Source organism: Trichosurus vulpecula, chromosome 3, assembly GCF_011100635.1.
Source record: "Trichosurus vulpecula isolate mTriVul1 chromosome 3, mTriVul1.pri, whole genome shotgun sequence".
Lineage (NCBI taxonomy): Eukaryota > Metazoa > Chordata > Mammalia > Diprotodontia > Phalangeridae > Trichosurus > Trichosurus vulpecula.
This window is the reverse complement of record NC_050575.1, coordinates 183825490-183852144: the sequence shown is the minus strand read 5'-3', so window position 1 is coordinate 183852144 and position 26655 is coordinate 183825490. Positions and strand designations below refer to the sequence as shown.

Genomic DNA, 26655 nt, shown 5'->3' with positions numbered 1-26655 from the left:
CAAGATTTGTCAACTGATTTGATATGTGGGTGAGGGCAATTAGGAGTCAAGAATAGTGCTGAGATTACAAACTTGAGACACTGGACTTCAAGGCAGTGGTCACTGTTTCCTTTTCTAATCATCCTTTTAATAATACACTGTAGAATTTTGGCAGAAATTCAAGTTAAGTTCAGAGGTCTATAGTTGGCAGTCTCTATTTTCTTCCTCATCCTGAAAATTGGGATGACATTTGTCCTCCAATTCCATAAGACCTATTCCATAATCTATGTTCTTTCAAAGATCATTAACAGTAGCTCAGGAAACACATATGCCAATGCTATGAGTATTGATTGATTGGGGCCTGATGGCTTGAACTCATAAAGTGTAGAGCCAGATGCACCAGATGTTCTCTTACTTATCTTAGATGTCGACTCTCTACTAACCATTTTTGTTTTGTTCTTTCCAGTCCAAAGATCATTCTCCTCTCTAGATTTTTGTGACTGCTCTCTCTTGCTTCTCATTCTAGATGAATTACTTTTTCTCAGTCTCATTTAGTTGGATACATCTTCCCAGTGCCCTTTAGTGACTCACTAATTGTAGGGGTCGCCAAAGACATTCTCCTGGGCCCATTTCTCTTTTCTTTATACATTAACTTATTTGGTGATCTCATCATCTTCCTTGGGCTCATTTATCATCTCTGTACAGATGATTCCCAGATCTATTTATCCAGCCCTAGTATCTCTCCTGAGTTAGAGCCTCATATCATCAACCACCTATTGGACATTTCAAGCTGGGCACTCCACAAGCATCTCAAACTCAAATGTTCAAAACAGAACTCATCATCTTTCCCCCCTGAAAAAAGTCCCCTTCTTCCCAACTTTCCTACTATCAAAGGAACCACCCTTGACAATCCTTCCAGTCACCCAGCTTCACAACCTCAATGTCATCCTCAACTCCTTTCTCTCACTTACTCCACATATCCAATCTGTTACCAAATCTTATCATTTCTACTTTTGTATCTCTTCTCTGTCTCCCATTCTCCACTCACAATCACCATGCTAGTACAGGCCTTCATGATGTCATACCTGAAATACTGAAAGTTTTCTGATTGGTCTCCTTGCCTCAAGTCTCTCCCCATATATACTCCACTTAGATACCAAGGTTATTTTCCTAAAGCACAGATCTGACCATGTCATACCACAGACAAACACACACACACACACACACACACACACACCAGTCAATAAACTCTAGGAGCTCCCCATTACCTCCAAGATACATCTTCCCAGTGCCCTTTAGTGTTTGGCTTTTAAAACCCTTTGTAACTTTTGCCCCTTTCTACCTCTTCAGTTTTCTTATATTTTATTCCCTTCAATACATTCTACAATCCAACTATACCATCCTACTTGACACTCTTCCTACAGGACACTCCATTTCCCATCTCTGACTCTTTCCACTGGCTTTCCTCCATCTCTAGAGTAATCTTCCTCCCAGCCTCTGACTCCAAATCCCTGACTCATCTCAAGAGCCACCTCCACCAGGCAGCCTTTCCAAGTGCCCACAGTTGTTCATGCCATAGAATGTTATCTTATATCCACTCTGTATTTATAGTGTATGCACTGATTTATGTATATTGTTTCCCCTATTAAAATGTATGATCTTTGCGTTCAGGGACTACTTTTGCTTTTTCTTTGCTCAGTACCTGGCACATAGTAAGTGCTTATTGGTTGATTGGCTTCTTATTGGCTAGAAGAGCAATTAACAGCAAAAATCGGTCTGTTCTGTTTTTTAGCTTTGTTGGGAAAAAGAGAATCAAAGAAGGAAAAGCACAGCAACTTAGAAGAGGAAACAGTAGTGTAGAAAAGAAAGAAGGCAGAAATGCCAACTAGTATTTCACTTCTGATTTCTCTGCACAGGCAAATTATCTTTAGACTGCAAAGAACAAAAGAAAAACGAGGGAGTTGAGTAGGGAGTTGATACCCAAGATAAGTGAGGATAAGTATGAGACTATCTGGCCATACTTAATGAGTTCAAATCAACAGGCCCAGATCAATGATATCCCTCAATACTCAGAGCAGTAGCATATGCAATTCCTATTAGTGAGCTTTGAAAGAACATAGATGAAGGAATGGGTCCCACAGGATTGGAGAAGGGCAAATATTATCTCAATTTTCAGGACAGGGAAGAGAATGCAGATTACCAACTATAGACCCAACTTTAGACTTCTGATCTGCATGTGTATACTAGAATGTATTATTAAAGGGTTGGTTGGTGAACATTTAGAAAAAGGAAGCAGTGATCACAAATAGCTAACATGCCCTCATCAAAAATGGAAAATGCCAAACTATTTCCTTTTTTCCCCTAGGAACGACTAGATCAGGGGGATATCTGTCTATCAGCCTATCTCTCTCTAGATTCATTTTTGTATAGATATATAAATATTTAGTTAACTAGATTTTAGCCAAGCTTTTGATCTCATGCTATTCTTCTAGAAAAGATGAAAATATATAGGTTGTAGTATAATACAATTAGATTAATTTGAAACCTATTGAATGGTGAAACCCAAAATGTAGTCATTAACAGTTCAATGTCAACTTGGAAGGAATTCTCTAGCATAGTGTATGAGGGATTTGTACTTGGCCTGTACTATATGTTGTTTTTAACAATAACCTGGATAAAAGTATAAATATCATGCTTATCAGATTTGCATGTGACATAACTATGGGAGGAACAATCAATACACTGGACAATAGAGTCAGAATTTAAATACATCTCAACAGGCTAGAATTCTGGACTGAAATTAATAAGATAAAATCTAGTAAGGATAAATAGAAAATATTACACTGAGGATCAAAAAATAAAAATCACAATTAAAAACTAGGGAGGGGGGAAGGGCTGAATAGCAGTTACTCTAAAAAAGATTAGTAATCTATAAGCTCAATGTGAGTTAATGGCATGAAATGGAGGACAAAACAAACAGATAAACTCATTAATCTTTAGTTGCATTGAGAGACATTGTGTCCAAGACTTGGAAGATGATATATATGCAATATTCTGCCACATTTGGCCGCATCTGAATCATTGCATTGCATTCTGGTCAATATAATAATAAAACTGGAGAAGATACAAAGGTGGGGAGCCAGGATGATGTAGGACCTGGATAATGCCATCTGAAGACCAATTGAAACAACTATGGGTATTTATCCTATAGAAAAGAAGATTTGCAAGGGGACATGTTAACTGTATTCAAGTATATGAAGGGCTGGAATGTGGAAAACTATTCTATTCCCTAGAATGTAGAACTAGAAGCAATGAGTCAAAGTTTCAAAGTAACAAAAGTAGTCATGATATAAGGAAAAACTTCCTCATAGCTAGAGCTGTGGAAAGTAAAATTGGCTGCCTTGAGGAGGTAATAAGATTCCAAGTATAGGATTAATGACTATTTATCAGACATATTGTAAGGGAGGAAGGGTTCTTGTTCAGGCATAGATTAGGCCAGATGGTCACTGAGGTCCCTTCCAACTCTGAGATTATGTTTATCCCTAATAAATATCATCTTACTGGATTTGACCTACCATTCGATGTCTTTAGGATCTGGGCATCTCGAATACGTCATGTAGTGTATTATATTCCTCCAAGATTTGTGTCAATCGTGAATCTGATGCAATGCTATGTCTTGACGCTCCAGTCTATTTCCCTAACTAGGCCTTGTATGAAATGTGCTCAATAATTATTTATCAAACTGCTTTGACTCAGACTGTATTTTTCTATTATTCCTTGTAGTGTGTTTATACCTAGGTTATAAAAGACCAACAGCAACCACTCGTAAACAAAAGATCTGGTGGATTTCACATGGACTCCAGCAGTCCTGCTCTATGGATCTCACCCCAAATCCTCCTTTATGCTAATTAAGAAACTAATCTAGGGACAATTGGGATTTCTGGCCATAGGATTGAGTTGGTAGAGAAGGCCCACATATGCAGATGAGATGAACACTGCCTCATGGGATTGGTTTAAGTTTGAATCCAAGGATTATAGTTTAGACAAGAAATTCAGTTCCAACACCCTTAAAATTCTTCGCATCCCAAATATCTGCCTTGTGTCCCAAAGGATATGTGAGAAGCTTTTCCTGTGCCTTAAGATCTGAAAAAATTAAATTAAAAACTCATTATGTCTCAGGGAAGGTTAATAAGAAAATCCTAAACTAGATTTATCAGCTTAAGGCCCTTCTTTATGAAACTTTATTAAAGTTTCATGAATTAAAAGAGACTCTTCCATATAAACTTCACCAAGAAGTATTGGAGGAAAGTCACAGAGAGGCTTTCAGGGACACGTGATTCACAATGGGCCATAAAAGCATGGAACTCAGATGTTTAATGATGGGAAATCACTTTTATTGACCACATTGAAGCTCCCATTGGACATGGGTGATGGTTTAGTGGTCATGGATATGAAAGGAAATTAGTTGGTTTAGTACAAAGTATGAGTTTGTTCCTACAGCTGATATCTCTGTTATATTTTAGCTAAGGCTGACCTTTGAAAAGTGGGAAAGCTTACATAGAGACTCCTTTTACTCATATGATCTAATGATCTGATCTACTTCCCTCCCCCTATTTTTCAATATGATTTCAAGGTGAAAATGAGATTTGTGTTCTCATAAATGTGAGTGCTCCCTCCAGTGGTGCGAATAACAACCTTGGCCACACTTTCAAATACCACACAACTCTAGTTCATGTCCAACATAAATCCTCCACATAGAGTCCACACAGCCTACTGAGGGTCTTCCTCTAGGTGTATTTTTTTTGACATTCTGAAGGTTAGCAGTTCAGCACATGGGTTGTTCATTTATTATCCCCAGCTCTTGCTCTATGACCAGCCAATCTCCTTTTCTTATGATGTGTCTCTTTGATGATCCCTTTTATACCATTTCTTGTACACAGTTCATCATCAGCTATATCCTGCAGTCTTTTTTTTTTATACCTATCTTGTTTCTTCCCATTACCCTTTGGTGACCTGCAGTTTTGATTCTTTGGAAGTTGTGGTATTCCATGAATCACAGCAATAAAACATCACTAAGATATCCTCAGCTCCACCTCCACCTCCTGGTTTTCCTAGCCTGCTTCAAGATTCAGCTCAAATCTTAACTTCAAGAGGCGTTTCCCCATCCTCCCCACCCCTAGTGTCCTCTCTGAGACTCCTCTCCATTTACAGTTTTATATGTACAATTTCTGCCGGTTGTCTCTCCTCTTTCTCACCCTGCCCCCCACCACCCCATTAGATTATGAATTCCTTGAGAACAGGGACTGTGTTTTTGCCCTTCTTTGTATCTCAAGTGCTTAGCACGATGCTTGGCCCATAGTTAGCACTGCATACATGCTTATTAACTGACTAACATTAAGAGTACTAGTATTAAAAAAGACATTTTGTATTCATCTGGGAGATAGCTAAGCAAGGTGTAGCACATAAATGAAATAGAATATAAACTGTAGTATAAAAAACAATGACTGTGACACGCAGAAGCTTGGGACAACTTACATCAATTGATGTACTGTAAAGAAGAACCAGGAAGACAATATACACAATGGCTATAATTTAAAAGGAAAGGACAACAACAAACAAACAAAACTGAATGTTGCAAAATTATAATGATGAAGTTTTATCTCAAAAAAGAGACACGAAAAGGTACCTTCTCCCTCTTCTTTATACAGATAGGGGACTGAATGAATGGAATATTACGTATACTGCCAGAAATTCTCAGTGTGTTTCGTTAGTTTTGCTGAACCATCGTTTTTCCTCTTTTATTCTTGTTAATAAGAGATTGATAGGGAGAGGGCAAGCAGGGCAAGATATGTTGAGAAACAAAGACAATACAAGACAAAAGGAATCAACAATATTTATTTAAAAAAATAAAAGATGGGTTTTTGTTTCAGTGAGATACTTAGTGTTGTTGAAGGGGCTTGCAACTTCCCAAATGCAGTGTACCCACCCTCTTCATCCTACTTAATTCTGTGCCCAGTTCATTTTCCATCTGCAGCGTCTGTCCAAAATATGTGTGTTAATAAGCTAACTAAGTGAGCTGCTCATAAAATTGCATATGAAAATCTGCACAATAAGCATTTTTCCATGCACTTGCATTTTCCTTTGTGGATTATTCCTTCACCGTAGCCTAGGAAAGGAATTCTTAACCTGGAGTCTATAAATTTTGATAAGGAAAAAAATACATCTTTATTTTCACTTAAAACTGAAATTGAGTATTTTCTTCAATTATGAATTTAGGCAAGAAACACGATTCTAAGAAGGGCTCTATACTGTCAAAGGAGTCCATGACACAAAAAAATTTTAGGAAACCTTGACCTAAGGAATATAATAAAATAGGGATAGGTAATTGAAAAGGACATTAGAGACTAATATGAACACTTCATTTTATGATTAAGGAAACTGAGGCACATAGAGGGGAAGTCCTGAGTTCAAATCTCCTCAGACACTTACTGTCTGTGTGATATTGCTCAGGTCACTTATCCTCTATGCAACTCAGTTTCTTCATCTTTAAAATTGGTGTAGTAATAGCACCTACCTCCCAGGACTGTTGGTAAAGATCAAATGAGATAACATGTGAAATAATTTGCAAACCTTTAAATGTTATATGAATGCTAGCTATTATTATTGGGGCTTCATTCCTGGTCACAGTTCTATATCTTACCCTGCACAAATAGAGTATTTCCTTCCAAAGCAGCTTTTATAATTTCCCAATAGACAAGTGGTCAAAAAACTGCCTTAAGTGTTTCCCTTGTCCAATCCATCCTCCCCACAGAGGCCAAACTGATATTCCTGAATCCGAGGCCTGACTGCGTCCTTCCCTTGCTCAGAAGGCAGCAGTGTTTCCCCGATTGCCTCCAAGATAAAATACAAGCACTTCTGTTTAGCATTCAAAGCCCCATCATTTCATGATAGTGATGATAAACAAGAAAGGACCCCATATATACAAAAAAATGTTAATAGCAACATTTGATTACAATATTAATAACAATATTTGTGAGAAGAAAGCTGGAGACCAAATATTTACCCAGTGATTAGGGAATTGTTGAACAAATTATGGCATTTGAATGGAATATTATTGCACTAGAAGGAATAATACATTTAGAGAATTCAGAAAAACATCCAAACTCTTCTGTGAAGAGAAAAACTGACCAAAAGAAGAATACACACACATGACTTAAATGATGCAGACAAAATCAACATTGAGAGGCAACAAAATTCAGGCCAAATGCTGAAGTTAGTCATATTGCCAAAGTTAAAAGGTACATCCTTCCTTTCTATTTATAATCAATAATTAAACTGTTTCCTCAAGGGATGTTTATGTAAGGGTCTCTTTGGTTATCAAAACAAAAGGTAGCAGTAAATTGGTTTCTTTAAAGTCAATACAACGAAGTAGCATTGTAGAAGCAGTGTGGTCCCCAATGAGGCACCCTATAGGAAAGGATAAAGGTCAGCAACAGACACAGTGGGGATAGGACAAAAAGGAGGGACTTTGAGGAGAACTTCTTAGACAGCCTTTAAGCTCTTTAGAATCTCCGCCGAACTTCCAGGATTGGCTAAGTAGATAGAAAAGACTGGGTATTTCACCCTCTCTGAAGCAAACATATCTGCAAGAGAAGACATGCTTTTCCCCCCACTTCATTTAAAGGGATTTGCTGAGCTCCCTAGGGAGTGATGAATTGGGGCCCATGCTGACTTTCAGCATTTGAGTGACGCCTCAGACAAGGTGCTGGAGATGCACAATTGTAACGCCATTTTATCTCCCCTCTATTATTGCCTTCTCTCCTCACTATACACTTAGCAAATTTAAATCCAGCAAGGAAATTCATGAGCAAGTCCTCTTACGAGCACTGCAAATGATTGCCCTGCTATGCCTAACTCAGCTAGTGTTATTAGACCCCGGCATTATGAAGAATCCTTCTATTTCCAACAGGCCATTTGGATTATTTGTTTTGAGGTTAACAGAGAAGTCTCAGTATCAGTGTCATAATAAACACACAGCCCTCCTAATGTATCCTGAATCTGGCTGTTCGAATGCTCTTTAGAAATATACCACCTTTTCGCTGCATAACCATTTGTTTCCTAAACCTGAAACCAACAGAGAGGAGAGAAGATGGCAAATGAAATCTTCACTCAACTTGTAACGTAAGAGCGGCAGCTGTTATCAGCTCTACATTTTAACGAATGTCATTGCTTCTGAGGCTTATGATAATATCTTTTATTGTTGAGTATCACCATCGTTAAAGGTCACCATTCCACAGGCCGTATCACTCACGGCTGGAGGAGATTCCACTTTGGATAAATTCACAATTTTTCTTCCTAACAAGGTGATTGTATCAGGATTTGAATGTTCAAGAGTGCCAGGTTATAGATTAAAGCCCTTTCTATCCGGGAAGCCAAGCTGGGTCCTGGCAGCTTCAGGATTTTGAGTCAAGCATTGAAGGTCCCAAAGTCAAGTGGGTTGATTAAAGAAGGTCTTTGGAGCCTTTGAAATACAGATAAAGTACAACACTCCTCTATGGGGTTAAATTCGAATTTCTTTCTCTCTTGACAAGGCCATATGCTTTTTCAAGGACTCATAATTTTAATCTTATTCTCAACCTTTCATATGAACATTGAAATGGCTCCTTTATGGGAGTGATGCTTTTTGTATTAAATATATGCATTTTACAGGATTTAAAATCTGTTATATATGACACATTTGGTGTGGAAATTTTTGTCTCCCTAGAACTCAGTGGCTTAGTACCACTTTTCAATATATCTTTTTATACTGCTAGGAAGGAATATTATGTTTTTAGGGCAATAAATAGATGTAGATATAAATATAGATATATACATACAAATGTATGTGAGTGAATTTGAAATGAGGGGCGCGTAGAGGTAGTCCTGCATTTTCATAACTGTAGGGGAGCTTCCAGTGTGTAAACTCCCTCTGCTACATACCAGCAATATGCCTTTATCTTAGAGTCATAGGGAATTGCCTGAGAGATTTACTGGTTTTCCCAGGGTCACAGAATCAATGTGTGTCAGAGATAGGACTCAAACCCAGATTTTTCTCACAAGGCCAGCCCTATGTGTTCTGTACCATGTACTTCTGATATATATATATACACACATATATGTGTGTGTATATATTCATATAAATATACATATGTTTGTGTGTGCATTCATGCCAAGAAGAGCTTGTAGAGAGAAATTGCTACAGCTAGGAACGCTTCCAGTGATCCCAAACAATTCAGCTATAACCTTCCCAAACCCTGACAGCTCACCTGGGTCTGAGTTACTTTCCACAAGCAACCTGATCTACCAAAAGGCTCTACAACAGCAAGCAGTCTGTTAACTACTAGTGGTAAACTCTAGCTCTTATTCCTCTTCAAATCCCCTGCTGTATATAAGTCACCTCATGTGCCCATATTTGCAGCACGATACAGCTCAACTGTGAACAACTTGCTGCTCTCTCCACGTGGTGCTGATCAACTCACTATACTATATCCTTCTTCTGTGGTGGTTCTGTCCCTGGTGCTGATACCCTAGATTTCAGTGCTTAGGACTACAATATCCAGAACAGATACTGGAAAGAAGAGTATAAAATAAGTACAGCAGATATAAAGCATCAATTTGCTTTCTCCACTTTGCTGAGTTTAATGGGACAGATTGTCTGTCCTTCTGGAATGTATTCATATGAAATAATTGTGGAACTCAGTAATTTGGAACCAGCTTCTCACCTCTCATTCTCTGGGAATTCAGTAGTGTCCATTGCTTTCCCTTCCCTACTTCCCATGTGCATCCAAATGTTTCCCTGTACCTGATGGGAAGTGATGTCCAAGACAATAATAAATAAGTGGAAGGCTCTAGGGTTACATAACTCCTGTGTAATTAAATTGAATGCAACCTGGAAATCAAAACAAATTACTTATCATAAGAGCAATTTATGACTTTAGACAGCCCAACTCTGGAGGAATAAATGAGGAACAGGATGCAAGGAAAGGAGCGGGGTAGGGAAAGGAAATGACATCGGCTAAGATAAATAGAATAGGTTTCCATACTAATGGTAAATCAGCACTGCAATTATTTATCTTGTAATGCAAATACAAATGGAACAATATTCTACAAAATGGTTGAAGAGCAATATTAGAAAGGAGGCTCAGAAAAATGAGAAACTGCATAATGCTGCTATTAAAAATGAAGGTAAATAAAAATTAGATGAGCCAAAATAGATGCTTCATGGAAAAACCAGAGTCTTACAAAAAAGCTTATAAAAGGCAGTGTTCTACCATCAGCAGAAGGTCACTAATGGCCAGGACCCTGACTACAGATATAGGTAGTTATGATCAAATATCTAAGCGAAGAAGAGATGGCTTGCTTTGCTATATATCCCCAGTAATTGCTGTTTGGGGAAGGACAATGAAGTGTATAACATTGGCTCTCTGTCCCTAATCCTAAATTACGTCAGGACCAGGGAGGCAGTCATATGAAATAAGTTTGAATGACTCTAGACTGCCATTCTCTAGGACCAGATATAATTTAGTTTAAAATTTTAAAAGGCTCAAGGCAGAAATTCAAGGCCATAGCAATGATCTGGGATATGTCCCTGAGTTTAACATTCTCACTTCAGCAGAGGTTCCAGAATATATGATATCTCAGTTCTAAGTAAGTGAGCCAGGCCACTGGAGAAGGTCCCAGTGCCTATCAACATGTCATTGCCAGCTTGCCAGACTAAATTCAACTAACCCAATGGGAGAGAACCCACTCAGATTTACTGGGAGAAAATCCTGCTTAACTGATCTCTCTGACTTCTCTGGGGGAGACTGCAGAAGGGATCAATAATCAAACTGTGCACATGGCACAATCTAATGGCTTTTCAAAAATCTTTTGACAGATTTTTGTAGCTAAAAATTCAAGTTGGGCCTAGGCATAGATAAAGAACTTATAATACAGCAGAAAACAAAGAGCCAGGAAAATCACTGCCAGTCCAGATGATAAGTAAATGGAAACCCACTGTTCTCTTGCACTCAACAGTCTGGATTAACAGGGGAAAACACCATGGGGTTTTACTAATCACAGATTTGAAACAAGTTATTTTATGAGGAAGGAGGGCAAGTGGTCCTTAAAGGAAGCAACCACAAGGGCTCTAGTTTGGCATGGAGCAAGTTAAATAGTTTGTTGTTGGATGAGAAATAATATATTTTGGTTGCAGAGGCTATATGTGCAAACAAAAAATTGTCACATGAAAGATGACAGGATAGAAAACAGGTACTTCAAAGGGAACCTTGAGCTCAGTGAGAAAGAATGTAAAGCAATATTATAATCATTTGTAATCAACACACAACTGCATATATGAATGTTAAAGGCAAGTAATATCAACTCAGGGCTTCTTCAATTCCATCTATATCTTCGATGAAAGTTTTAATAACTGAAATTAAATCAGTGCCCAGGAAATGAATGATGCTCGCCCCGTGTCAGGAATAGACTGGAAGGTACTTCCATAAGGATCTTTGGTGGATGGGGTGGGAGATAGGTACCAGGAAACAAGAGCCTTGAGGGGCACTAGAAGGTTCCCAAATATGTAGGAACTTGTTATTTTTAATTGCCTCTGACTGCTCTGCTCCCATACCTATTATTGCTCACACAGCTACCACCTTAGTTCAGGCTTTCATCACTTTATTACCTAGACAGTTGCAATGGTCTCCGTTTAGACTCCTTGCCTCAAGGCTCTCCCCACTCCAACCCATCCTTTACACACTTGCCAAAGGAATTTCCCTTTAGTGTAGTTATGACCCTGTCACTCCCCTTCTCAAAAATTCCAGTGGCTCCATGTTGCCTCTAGGATCAATTGTAAACTACTATGGTTTCTAAGCCCTTTACAACCTAGCCCCAACCTATCCTTCTAGCCTCATTATTCAGTGCTCCCTGATTCTCTTGGCTAGCCAATCTGGCCTTCTCTGTGTTCTTTGTATATTGCACTCCATCTTCCATCTCTATGTCTGTACTCTAGCCATCTCCCATGCTTCAAATATACTACCTCATCACCTGTGCTTCATAGAATTCAATCCAATCTTTTAAACATTTATTAAATGCCTACTACATGCCAGGTCTATGCTAATGGCTGGAGATACAATTAATGAAAAGAAAGACAGTCCCTGTCCTCAAGGAGCTTACAATCTAGTGGGAGTAGACAACATACAAAATGGGGCAGGAAAACAGGGGGTGGCCAAGGGGTGCCCAGAATGGAGGCATCTTATTCTGTGGAGTTGAAACCTGACAAAGTACCAGATGCAAAGTGAAGAGATCCCTATCTTCCAGCAAGATACAGCACCACCTTCTAGATGAATATTTTCTTGATCCTTCCAATTCCTACTGCCCTCCCACCCTTAACCACTTCGTACTTAATTCCTTAGTCTTTATTTTATATATACTTATATATTCACATTACCTTCCTATGACAGAATGTAAGCTCCTTGAATGCAAATACTGTTTAATTCTTTGTATTTGTATTCCCAGTGCTTAGTTTGGTGCCTAAAATATAGATTGGATAAATGCCACAGCACTTGATGAGTGTACATTGGTTGATTATTTTTGCTCACCCTGTGCTAGAACCTGACCTATGACTCCAAATTTCTTTCCGTCCCTCCCTTTTTTCTTGACATATTGACTCAGAACTCCAAGCTACCCTACTCCCTCTCTACTCTTCAGTTTTTCAGACCTACTTATTCTTAGCTTCATTTGTCTTTTCTGCTACTTCTCTATCTTATTCACCAAGGGTAGCCATTATACAGATCTTGCTTTTGGTGCAGGGGGTGGGGGGAATGTAGACTTGTCCCTTGCCTACTTCCCGCTGACTACTGGCCTATCCTTCTGACCCTTAGAAACTTCATTGGTTATGCAATCTACTGGGCTAGTGAGGACGGTGATGTAAAACCTGTGAGTGTATGAATGATTAAACAAAGAAAAACCCTACCTTGAGAGACTGTGAAATTTCACACACTGGGAGTCTAAAAATGACATAGCTATGTCCATCTGTTGGGGCATGGCTGAACAAATCTGGATAAGCAAATGTAATGGAATATCCTTGTACCATAAGAAACAACAAATATGGAGAATTTGGAATAACATAGGAAGACTTGTATGAACTGATGCCATGAAGTAAGCAGAACCAAGTAAACAATACATTATACGTAATGCTAAAGTAATATAAACAGAAATAACAATAAAACAAAGACAGGTGCTATATAATTATTATAACAGTCTAGGCCCTGGGGAAGGGAAATGAAAATGCCACGCATGACTTTTGTTGGAAAGGTGGATGATTCTGTGTGCGGGATCTCTCATACACTGCCAGACATAGTTTTTCTATTTGTTGGTTTTTCTTTGTTATAAAGGAAGGCTCATGAGATTAGAGGTTAGGAAAGGGGTATATCTGGAAATGTCTGCAATGTAGAAACAAAAAGCATTAGTAAAGCTGAGAATAAGTAACTAACTAAAAATTAAAATAGTATCGCTTCTTTTTCCCTGTCCCTAACCTCCCAATCTCCATTCCTCTCCTCACTCTAATTCTGGTTGGTATAATTTAAGCAGCATACTTCCTAGAGCCTGGAATAAAAGAGATCCCCTTCTCTTAGTTTTCTCACTCTGCTTTAGCAGTTTTAACCTTGGGAGACAAAGATTAGAAAGTAGTGAGAACTGTAATGGAGAGAAGGAAAATGGGTTCATGCAGTGTATTAATTTTGTAAAAAGCAGGAGCAGATAAATAGTTAGACTAACGAATGGCTTAGATAGAGGTTCTTTCCCAGGATATCCCAACAAGTTCCCTAAGAAAGGGTTCCACTGATATAATGGCAGTCATGCTGGCCTAGGAACCAGTGGACTTGGCTTCAAATCTCAGCTCTGTTGCTTACTGCCTGGATGGCCTAAGGCTGGCTGTTTCACTTTCCTTGATTTCATCATCTGGAAAGTGAGTTCTCAATGAAGGTCCAAAAGAATGAATAATTAATCATACCTCCTCTCTCATAGCAAAAAGGTAGAAGGCTACCAGGGCAGGATATTATCCACATTGTTAGATACAGTCACTGTTTCAGGTGTTTTCTTACTGCCATCGGGATGGGGATTTTTTTGGTCGAGTGAAGAGGGTGAGAATTGACCATGATGTGGAAACAAAAGGCATTTAAAAAAAGATTGAAATAAAAAAGGAATTGGACTAGATTATCTCTAAAGTCTCTTCTGGATAAATCAACTCTTCTGGAAAGTCAACCTCAAAAGTATACTTAAAGGGGGAAAAGGTCACCAAAGAAAGGTCACCAAAGGACAGCCTAAGATGAGGGAGCATGGCAGGGAGGTTGTTTTGGTGGTGGAAGTGGTAGAAAGTTGTGGGCTAATTATGTATGAGTCTCAGGTCCAGCTGCCCTACCTAAATCACTAACTAGCCACTAATATCACACTCTGATTCACCATCTGTACTGTAGGGACAGCTCTAAGTGGAAAGAGATAAGACAAACTTTGCAAACTTCATGGTTTTATTCAGATAGTATCATGCTCCTGTTCCCCCTGACATCTGATAAGTTGAACTGTCCAAACCCTAGAGACTGACAAATAACTGTCCCTTTCCCTGTCTTGCAGTATGCTGGTGAAGTCCCAGAAAACCGAGTGGAAGTTGTGGTAGCCAACCTCACTGTGATGGACCGAGACCAGCCTCATTCTCCCAACTGGAATGCTGTCTACCGTATCATCAGTGGAGACCCATCTGGACATTTCAGCATCAGAACAGACCCTGTTACCAATGAAGGAATGGTCACTGTTGTAAAGGTGGGTCTCTGTTCTTCTCCCCACCTTCGGGGAGAAATTTAGACACTCTTCCAAATGTCCCCAAACTACTCCTGTTTTCAGTCTCATATAATCTTGTAGAATTGGACTGGTTGTTGAGAGACCTACATTTTAGTCCTTACTCTGGCCCTATCTCTTTGTGATCTTGGGTAATGCAGTATAAATCGATAAACATATCTCGAGCACCAACTCTGTGCAAAGCAGTGGAGATACAAAGACAAAAATGAAATACTCCCTGTTCTCAAGGAGCTTAGATTCTACCTGGTGAGGGGGGAGATGATATATGCACAGCTAAGTAAATACAGAGCATATAAAAAGTTTTTTCAAGACAGACAAAGCACTAAGAATTGGCATATCAGAAAGGCCTTGTGTAGGAGGTGGCTCTTGATCTATGCTTTGAAGAAATCCAGGGATTTTATAAGGTGCAAGAGAGGAGAGAGGGCATTACAGGAATGGGACACAACATGTACAAAAACTGGGAGGCAGGAGATAGGGTTCCATGTATACTTTTCCCCTCTGAGCCTCAGTTTACTCACTCATAAACTAATAGGGTTGCAATAAATGATTTCTATGGTTCCTCTCAGCCCTGATAGACTAAAATTAGCTATCAAATGAAATAGAAAGATGAAAAGTCCCCATGGAACTGTTCCTGTGCTTTTTTAAGTCTCTTGATGCTCATTAATATGGCATATGTCAGGCTTAAGAGCAAAGTATAACAGGCTTATGTAAACCAAGCAGGAGATGGGATTATGGTGTCATTTCTATACCATGAGGAGGGCATCCTAACCACAAAAGTCATCTCTCTTACTTCTCACAGATGAGAAAATTGAAGGAGGAGAAGTGACCTACCTAAGACCATATAGGTTGCAGGCAGCAGAACTCTGATTTGCACCCAAGAACCCTGACTCCAAATCTAGCTCATCACTAGGGGTGATCTGGTAAATGCTTAACAACAAGGCCTCAAGGGAAAAACACACAACATTTTTCAGCGTAATCTGTATTTTTAACATTTTCTCCATCACTTTCTCAAGTTTAGACAATCAACAAAATAATAAATCAAGCTCTGATTTATAGCATTTGCTGGTTTCCACAATATAAATATTCACACTAAAAATTTAACAATCAGCTCTTGATTGTTAAACTGACTCCAGCACATCTCCAATTACCACTGTTTGTGTAGAACTTTCTCTTAGGAAAACTGTTGGAGATCTCTTGGGAAATAGCCCCTATTTAAATTATCTGTCAACTTAATGATTTATCCACTCCATCCTTTCCCAAAGTCAGTGCATTATTACATGGTATTAGGAAAAACACACTCTGCAATTACCCTTGCCTTCCCTATCACCTCCTCTTAAAAAGTGGCGGATACAGGGGGGACCAGGAATCTAAGTCTTCTCCATCGCCATTCTGGCCTTCACCATACAGGCTGATAAGTGGGGCCAGCCTAGCCATCTGCCTCTGTGGTTATTATTCTGCACAGTCAGGGCTTAGCTACATTGGTAGGACATTCTTTGAATCATTTCCCAGATAAGAGTCCTACAGATGTTTCCATGGACTATCAAGAGCGCAGGGAAAGTTTGAATAGGTGGCTGTGATCCAGGGGTGTATGCCCTCCATGTACTGTGCACTGCAACTGAAAAGAATTATTTATGCCGCTGCGAACAAAGACCTGCTCCTGTTTGAAAAGAGTGACCTTCACATACCAAAAGTGGAAGTGAAAAGGAGAGAGAGGCCAATAAAATATGACTCTGGTTTTAAATGGGAAAGGGGGTGGGGGAAAACATTTCAGAAAGACTTTAGGGAAACAACTGCTTTCTTAAAGCAGAGAACCAGCAGTGCACAGTATGTGAACTCGGTGTGATAAGAGACTGACATTAACAGGGACATTGAGCTGGGAAGCCTGGGGATAGAATCTTGGTGTGAAATCTTAGAGCAGAATGACCCAGTAGATTCATAGAGTCCTAAAATCATCATCATCATCATCATCATTGCTACATTCATATAGTGCCTACTGTGTGCCAGGCACCATGCTAAGTGCTTGACAAAAATGTTTTCATTTAATCTTCACAAAACCCTGGGAGGTAAATGCTATCATTATCCCCATTTTACAGTTGAGGAAACTGAGGCAAACAGAAGTTAAGTGATTTGACCAAGGTTGCATAACTAGTAAGTTTCTAAAGCTGGATTTGACTTCAGGTCTTCCTGACTCCCTCCAGGCCTATCCACTGTGCCATCTAGCTGCCTAGGGATTATGGAATAGAATCATAGAGTAGAGTCCTAGAGATGAAAGAAGTCTCAAAAAATGCCTGCGAAAAAATTCTGCTACCAATTTTTTTCTTTCCGCATTTTCCATAGGTTGTATGTAGTATGTATGTGTATCCTTGTGTGTGTATACACATAAGTATATATTTGTGTGTACGTATGTGTGTATATAAACACATATGAGGGGGTGAGGAAGGAAAGGATTGATAGCAGAATTATTTGGCAGGCATTTCTTGAATCCCTTATTCTGAGATTCTATCCCATGATTCCCTAGGTGATGCAATGGGTAGAGCGCTGTGCTCTATGACTATTTATATAATAATCAACACCAGGTGTTTGTTGAAAATCTCTTGTACATGAAGCAAATTGATCAAAGGGAATTAAATAACTCTTTAAGCTTTTTAAGAGAGATTGAAGGTGGGTAATGGCATCAGGAGAGACTCCTGGATGTGTCACCCAGGACTGACAGTTATCTTATATCTGGGATTGCTCATTATCCTTGGTAGAGTATGAGATTATTTATGTGGTACAGTTAGAGTGGTTCCTCAAAGCCCCCAAACCAAAATATTTTCTTCATTGTATGTTTCAGTACCTGAAATCCTACCACTTACACATACATTCCTTTGTGTATGATATGTCCATGGGACATTCAATTTAAGGTGTCCAAAGGTAAATAGTGATATAGGACTTTTAAGTTCATGGGAGAAACTAGGTCTGGGAGTCATTTGCCTAGAGATAATAGATGAACCCATGGGAACTAATGAGTTAGCATAAGTGGAAAAGAAAAAAGGGCCCAGAACAGAGTCTTGTGTGCACCCATGGTTAATAGGTCTGACCTGGATGAAAATCCAGCAAAGAGAAGGAGTGATCAGACAGACAGGAGGAGAACCAGGGGAGAACAGTATCACGAAACCCAAGAGAGGAGAGAGTGTGCAGGAAGAGAGGGTGACCAACAATATCAAGAGTTGCAGAGAGGTCAGGAAGGATGAAAATTAAGAAAAGGCCCTTAAGGGAACATTGGTAACTTTAGAAAGAGCAGTTTCAATTGGACAATGAAGTTGAAAGCCAGAATGCAGAAGATTTAGAAGTGAGGCAGAACAAAGGCAGTGGAGGCATCCAGTGTAAATGACTTTCTCAAGAGCTTAGAAGGAAAAGAAGAGATATAGGATCATAGCTAGCAGGGAGGATCAGATCGAGTGATGGTTTTTAAGGACAAGTAAGATTTCAGTGGGTACTTCAGTAAAATAAAATATAAGTTTTTTGAGGGCAGGGACTATTTTTTAACTCATATCCTGACTACTTTCTTTGTACATAGTGGATGGTTAATCAGTGCTTGTTAAATTGAATTGAATGATAGGTGCTTAATAAAAGTTTGTTAATTGAATGTATATCACTTAGTGGAATATATATATATATATATATATATATATATATATATGTTGATCTTGCATGTCTATTTAAAACCTGTAAAAGTGTTTTTCTCACCTCCTTTCTCTTCATATGCAACAAAATCAATCTGAAGAAATGCTTCTTGGTATACACAAGGGACCTCCTTTTAAATAAATAAAAGTTAAATAAATAGGCCTGAGTCCATAGCTGGGATCTTTGTGTTTATCAAATACTAGGGCAGTAGATACATTTGCTCCTGTATGTTGTGTAGCAAATCTGTTGCAGTGATCAGTCTCTCTAATATTAAACCAATGCCAAATTGTTTTAGGAATTATGCTATGTAATATTGTTAGAGATCTGGCACTGCTAGACCCACTTTATTCTCACTTGTTTTCTTTATTTTGCCAGAGATTCTTGATCTTTTTTTGTCCCCATATGCATTTTATTATTTTTTCTAGTTTTACATAAATAATTTCTGGTATTCTAGTTTTTTCTAGCTTTACATAAAGTAATCCTTTGATAGTTTAATTGGTATGTCATTGAATAGGCATTGTAATTTAGGTGGAATTTGTGTTTTTTATTATATTAGTTCATCCTACCCATAAGCAATTAATGTATTTCCAGTTTTTTAGGTTTGTCTTTGTTTCTGTAAATAGTGATTTGTAAGTTGTATTTATAGAATTCTCCCGTATATCTTGGTAGGTAGCCTTCTAAGTATTTTATCTATCCGATAGCAATTTTAAATGGAATTTCTCTGGAAACTAAAAGGATCCCCATCAGTTGAGGAATGACTGAATAACTTGCAGCATAATGAACATGATGAAGCACTATTATACAGTGAGAAATAAGAAAAGATATGATTTCAAACCAGAAGAACAATTTATGCCATGAGTAATGTTATAAAAATACATGATTCTGAAGGGCTTTTTGAACTGACAAGGAATGAAAAGAACAAAACCAGGAGAACAATTTAGAAACTAATGACAACTTTGCAAACTATGAGAACTATGATACAATGACCATCTGTGATTCCAAAGTATCGATGATGAAACATTTGATCACTTTTGACAGAGGTGAATATTTAGCATGCAGAATGGAATATGTATGTATAAGCATACATATACATACACATATCTGTATATGTTTATGCACACATATATGCTTTTGTGTGTGTATATGTATATATGTGTGTATGTATTATATGTATATATATACATATATATAGCCAATGAGGAAATATGTTTTATTTGACTATGCATATTTGTTATGGTTTTTATGCTTTCAATCTTTGATGTTTTTCTATTTTTTTTAATGAGGTGGGGAGTAGGAAGAAGAGAAATGGATTTCTGTTAATTAAATATTTTAATAGAGAGATTAGATTTTTGTTAATTAAATATTTTAATAGATGCTATAGATGAACATTACATATACTTTCAGACGAGCTTATAATATTGTTTTGCTTAATTTTTTAAACTTTATTATAAGATATATCTCATGGATTCATGCTAATCTAAGTATTTATAATGTAAAAGTAAATCAATATAGGGTTTTTAAAATAATAATAGCAATAACAGGACCTTGGAGGAGAGACAGGAAAGCATTTCCATTACAAAATGACTTTCAATTTCTTCTTCTCATTTGGGTTTAAGGAAGGTGGAATTAACCTTAAAGGTACTGCTGAGATGGGGAAGGAGATTAGGGTATAGGGAGAGGGAAATGTTCAGTCAAACAGGGCTCAGCTATCCTAGAAATAAAATTCCAGTTTTCCTCACTCTGAAAGCTATTGGTCTTCAGTTGGACTCTGCCTCCACCTTGATCCCCACTGCCACATCTCAGGCATTATCAAACCTTTAGGGTTCTATACCCCTAGTAGGATCAGCGGCATTTATTATTTTCCTTCATGGCTGTATCTATTAATTCTTGCTTATTCAGGGAGAAAGAATTCAAATTAAAAGCCAAGTGGAAATAAGATGGTGGCAATTATCTCCACCCCAATAATAGGGTTTGTCTGAGCTTCAAGGCATTGCTAGTGCTGTCTGCTGCTGTCAGCCTAATCAATAGGTAACATTTCCAGTGACATGAAGACGGAAAGCGTTAGCCTCGTGAGAAGAAGGAGATACAGCGGAACCAAAATGAGATTCCTTTCTGCTATCGGCTGACTGTTTTCTCGATGGGAGCCAACTCCCCCGGAGGAGTCCTCTATCCCTCACAGCCAGGCTTCTGTGAAAGAGCTAGATTAGAATCACAGATAAGCAAGCACCACTTCAATCCAGGCAGCTCATCCACAGGTCCCATGGATTGTGCATAATAGAGAAGCTGTATTTATTATTTTTTTTCAGCCATTGCAGTGTTTTGCTTTAAAAATTCAATTTGGAAGCTGTTTAAGACAAGCATCTTGTCTTGTCATGTTTCAACTCAGGAAGCATTCTCAAATTGATACAAAGTTAATTTGCAGTTAAATCATCATTTTAGACATTTTCTCTGACTTATAAGTGAAAGGAGAGCAAAAGGGTGGCAAAATCTCGTCGTAGCAAATTGTGGCTCAAATGAGCTTTGTTCTCCCTGATACCGGATTTAGGGATGGAATGGGCCTTAGACAACATCCAGTTCAACCTCCTGTTTTATGGAGTAGAAAATGAGACCCAGGAAAGTTAAGTGACTTGTCCAAGGTCTCACAACTAGGAAGTAGCAGAGCCCAGATATGAACCTTTAAACTCCAAAACCAGTGTTCTTGTCACTGTGACACAAACATTAGCTTTTTATGGGACAGCACTTGGAGCTCGTTCTGTGCCTGGCACATAGTAAATGTTTAACAAACGCTTTTTCATTCATTTAATTTATTCTCACAGGTGCTACAGTCATAATTCGCAAAATCCTCAACCCAAGAGAACCACCCCTCTAAAAAATGGCTCTGGCTTTGGAAACAACACATTCCCAGAAGCCCTGCTTGTCAGGACCTCCCTTTCTTCTATTCCCTTCCATTCTTTCCCCTTCCTTGTTGTCTTCTTCATTTCTTAGAGAGAAGCTTCAATGACACACTAAATTTCCAATGCATCAAAAATCAGGGATTCCCCTACATGCAACACACATACACACACACACACACACACACACACACACACACACACACACACCCCACAGGGCATCTGTCCTCTAAGAATGAGTCTTATTCTGGCTTTCCCCTCTAAACAGTCAGTGGCACATGCAGCCACAAAACTTAGTTATATCTAGAGATGGAGATGTTCCATGTACACTGGAGCCCCAGGAAGAACTATCCAGTTTGGGCAGAAATGCAGTTTTGAAGCAAGATGCTTGACCTTGCTATTGCAACCTTTGGTATGCCAACTAGTTTACAGTTTAGAAGTAGTCCTCCCTTCATCTTCATAGGAAATCCTCTCTCTCCAAGGCCTGCTCTTCCTCCCTGCCCTGATTTTTAAAAAGTATCATCCTCAGGCCCAGCTCTGATTATGAAAGAGTGAAGTTTGGAAGAAAAAAAAAACAACTTTACATACGTGACTTCATTTAATTCTTAAATTCAGTCATGTCCAACTATTCATGACCCTATCTGGGTTTGTTTTTATTTTTATTTTTGCAAAGATACTGGAGTGGTGTGCCATTTCCTTCTCCAGCTCCTTTTACAGATGAGGAAACTGAGTCAAACAGAGTTAAGTGACCTGCCCTGGGTCACATAGCTAGTAAGTATCTAACGCTGGATTTGAATTCAGGAGGAGGACTCTTTTTTACTTCAGGTCTGGCACTCTATCCACTGTACCACCTAACTCCCCCATATCCTCAAGATATCCCTGTATAATTATTGTCTCCATTTTACAGATGAGGAAACTAAGGCTCAGAGAGGCTAAATGACTTGCCCAGAGTCACACCTAGTAAGTGAGACTCAGAAAGGTGAATTGATTTGCCAATCACACAGCCAGTAGGAGGCATAGCTAGGATTAGAAGTAAACTCTTCTGACTCCCAGCCCCATGTTCTACTATATTATAGCTCCTTCCTAACTTTGTAGGGCTGGTTGGAAAGACTGCATCAAATTATGAAACAAGGACCCTAGGTCTTGATTTTCATAATTTGTTGCCCAAATTGCCTATGCCACCCAAGGAAAATGCTCTGTCTTAGGCAATCACAATCTTAGTTTTAATACCTGTAAACTTGAAATTATAGTACCACAAATATAGAGTTAAACAGGCCTTAGAGATAAGATCATTCACCCATCCATGCATTTTACAAATGAGAAATTGGAAGTAACATGACCAGGGTTGCCCAAGTAATAAGTAGCAGAACCGAAATTTCAATGCAAATCCCCTGGCTTTGAAACTGGTGCTCTATCTACTACACAATTCTGTGACTAAAAGATCTGAATTAATTTATATTTAGAAGACCAGAATTTATATAGCCAAATGAGGTTTGTCCCCTGGAAATTAGTCCCCCTTGGAAAGCTACATACTTATTCTAATGATGAGGCCAGCTTAAAACATTTAGTTTCAGTAACTCCCATTTCCGTAGTGGTTTTTGGTTTTTGTTTGGTTTTTTTTGGAGGGTAGAAGGCAGGGCAATTGGGGTTAAGTGACTTGCCCAAGGTCACACAGCTTGTGAGTGTGTCAAGTGTCTGAGGCCGGACTTGAACTCAGGTACTCCTGACTCCAGGGCTGGTGCTGTACTCACTGTTTTGGGTCAGTTGGTAGAGACTAGTAATATACAAACTCTTTGATCCATTTTACAGCATTGTGTTCAGACTAGAATTTGAAACCAGGTCTCTTACCTCCAAGGCTAGCGTTTTTTCAATTACACCACACTATACCCCATTGATTATCTTCTTGGGAATTTAACCCCAATCTAATTCCCTTCCCAACTGCCCAATTGTAATGGGGGGGGATGTAAATGATAAACAGAAATTGCTGAGATACTCTCCTGTCTATTTTCTACCCACCAACCACTTGCATTCCAACAGTGACCTTGGATGTGATCTTGAGGTGATAACACCTAGCTTTGGGCAGCCCCACTGATAGAGAATGAAAGAAAGAAAAAAAAAGTAAGTTGAGTTATGCTGTGGTCTCATAAGGCAGAATATGATGCATTTAGCTCTGGGCTTCACAGCTCCAGTGGCCCAAGTGGAAGTTTTAGTGCAGCCCAAACTCATTTAGACTTTTGAGAAGACTGGTTATCTTCACATCCGAGGGTAACTAGGCAGATTGTGGTGGGAGTAGCTGGCCTCCCTAATTGAAACTGTTGCAGCAAATTATCTATTGATTTCTCCATTACAAATATGTTTTATTTTACCCTCCTATGATCTTTTATTGGCTATAACAGTTTTTTGGAAGGCCTCCTAGCTCAGAACAGTGATATAATTTTTAATGCACGACATACTACATTATTCCTTGTCCCCTGGGGAAGCAAACCAATAAATATAGGAGAAAGATCACTTGCCTTTACCAGCTTGTTCAATTATGACACCACCACAATTTTATTAAGCAATGTATTCATCCTGCGTAACCTTCATCCCTCCTTATTCTCAGGAAGACTCTTGGGGAAGGGCTCGCTGGCTTTGGCTACATGTGAGTTACAGGTGAGAGACTTGGGACCAAACAGTCATGGCAGACCATGGCATGAAGTATGTCAGATTGAGCTCTGAGATGGTTTATAGGATTGGAGGCTTTTAGAACTCTCAGTGTTAGGTAGTCAGGAAATCTAGGAAGCTTTCCTTATCCCTGAAGAGTTTGTTCTAATTTTATATGTGTTGAGGCTCAAAGATGTCACATTTACTGGATTATTCCCTATTTTACTCCATTTTCAGCAGTGTTAGGATACTTAAGCATCCTCTCAGAGTCCAAACAGACCCTGTGATTGTACACACTTCCTGTTTAATAATTCCTTCCATGTAAATCCTTACATATCAGAGAGTGTGGCATAGTGGAAAGAACTTTGGACTGGGAATCAGGAGGATTCGCTGACACTATGAGCTGTGACATAGTGAGAAAAGCATAGAACATGGGATCAGAAGATCTGGGTTTTGATCCTTGGGCAAGTTTACTTACCTTCTCTGGGCTTCAGTTTCCTTATCTATAAAATGAAAATTAGACTAGGTAATAATCCCTAAGGTCTTTTCCAGCTGTCGATCTTGTTACCTACTTCAATTATTTCAAAATTTTTCTGGTCAGGCATCTGTTTCAATTTAAAAAAATTTTTATCACATACCTCCAGTGTGTATATTTATTTGTAAATATGTTCATTGCAAAACTTACAAAAATGGAAATAAAAAGGTTTAGGTAAAGGTGAAATAATATTTCATTTTAGAGCCAATAGGAAGCCACAGGGCAATAATATGGTCAGACTTGTGTTTTAGGAAGATCATTTTGCCAGTGGTGTAGAGGAGAAACTGTAAGAGGGAGAGACTTAAAGCAGAAAGACCAATTAGGTGGCTATTTCAATAGCCCAGGCAAGACATAATGAGGGCCTGAACTAGTTATGTTTGTATAAGTACAGAGGAAGGTTTAGATGTGAGAAATGTAGCAATAGAAATGACAAGATTGGCAACTGATTAGATGTGTGGAATGAGGAGAGTGTGGAGTCATAGATGAGATGGTGGTGCCCTAGACACCAATAAGGAAGATTGAAAAAGGGTTGAGTTTGAGGTGGAGGGGAAGATAATATACTTAGATCTTCAATTTATGGCAATCCATCTAAATGAAAAAGAAGCATGGCTCTTTCCCACACTCCTTTGGATATCTGATGCAGCCATGAGGTGATCTGGGGAGCAAAGAGTGGGTATGCTAGGGCAGAAGGGGAACTAGGGGAGTTTTCCCAGTATCGTGTGCTCTACATCTTCTGTGGATGCCCAAGTCAGGCTGATTCCTGATCCAGAAAAGGAGACACTGGGTGTATGCACAGAAGATGGAGGGGATAGAGGGTGAAAGGGAATGATGGGAGATAAGGTAAACTTGTTTGTGATTGAGACAGATCCCATGATTGGCTGCCATGGAGGGTTTATGCAAATCATCTTCCCACCTTCTACTGGTTCATCAGTCAGTCAGTCAACTCGTATTTACTAAGTGCCTACTATGTGTCTGGCACTGTGCTATGTGCTACAAAGACAGGCAAAAGAGAGTCCCTGCTCTCAGCTCACAATATAATAAACAGATCCCCTTTGGGAGCCTGTCCCCATTTAGAGACCCCCTGCTCTAGATCACTTCATTTTTTCACCCCTCCATCCCATTTTTATCTAGGGCATTTTTGGCCATATGTTTATGACCCAGTATTTTCATTATCCAAGAGAATCTCTGCCTTCTTCCTTCTTCTTTAGCCTTCTTCCTTCTGCTTTCTACAAGGCCTTATCATTTCTTTCTTTGTAGGCATAACTTGCCCACTGTTACTTTGGGGACCTGGCTATGAAAGTCTTTTGTGATGGTCTCTCAAAAACATCCCTAAAATAGATAAAAACAGGTATCACTATCCTTACTTTATAGGTATGGAAAATGAGGCACAAGAGAGATCAATATGTAAAGAGGTTCAAATCCTGCCTTCAAAAATGCCTTGGATGCATTCTACTTAAATGGCCTCAGACAAGTCCTTTAACACCCCCCCCATAGGCCTCAGTTTCTTCATTTGTAAAAATAGGCTAGATGTCTTTGGAGGTCCCTTCTAGCTCAAAATCTATGATTATATGATTTTATAAGGGGCTTGTGCAATAACACACAGAAATTGAAATTAGATCTCCTAGCTCCCCACACTTTCCTTTATATAAGGCTGTCTCCATCCTAGATCTGTAATCTCTATCCTAAAAGCTGAAATTTCCAAGTAAAGGGAAGAGATTCTATGGCAGAAGTTAGAGTGCTGAGATAGGATTCCAGACATCTGAGTTCTGACACAGGCCCTGCCACTAAGCTACTATTGTTTCCCTTATCTGGCCTCAGTTTCCCCATCTACAAAATGAGGGGGTTTAGACTCTATGATCTCTAAAGATCCTTCCAAGCCAGATAGTCTATAATTCTAATTGGCTTTGTGAGGTGCCCTAACCTCACTAAGAATCCTTATACCCTCCCCAGTGCCACATATTCTGCAACTCAGTGAAATTGACCATCTTGCTTTCCTCAGACAAAACACTGCATCTCCCAACTCCAGGCATTTTCTCTGGCTGTCTCCCATGTCTGAAATGTTCTCAGTCT

At 39.0% G+C, this 26655-nt stretch overlaps 1 protein-coding gene across 1 annotated transcript in view; it reads left to right on the top strand.

Moving 5' to 3' along the window:
• CDH4 (cadherin 4) overlaps positions 1–26655 on the top strand; it is a 255626-nt gene that overhangs the window by 185927 nt on the left and 43044 nt on the right. Inside the window, exon 6 of the mRNA XM_036749894.1 lies at positions 14629–14814. Coding sequence (XP_036605789.1) covers positions 14629–14814 — 186 coding nt within the window. The remainder of the gene's footprint in view (positions 1–14628; positions 14815–26655) is intronic.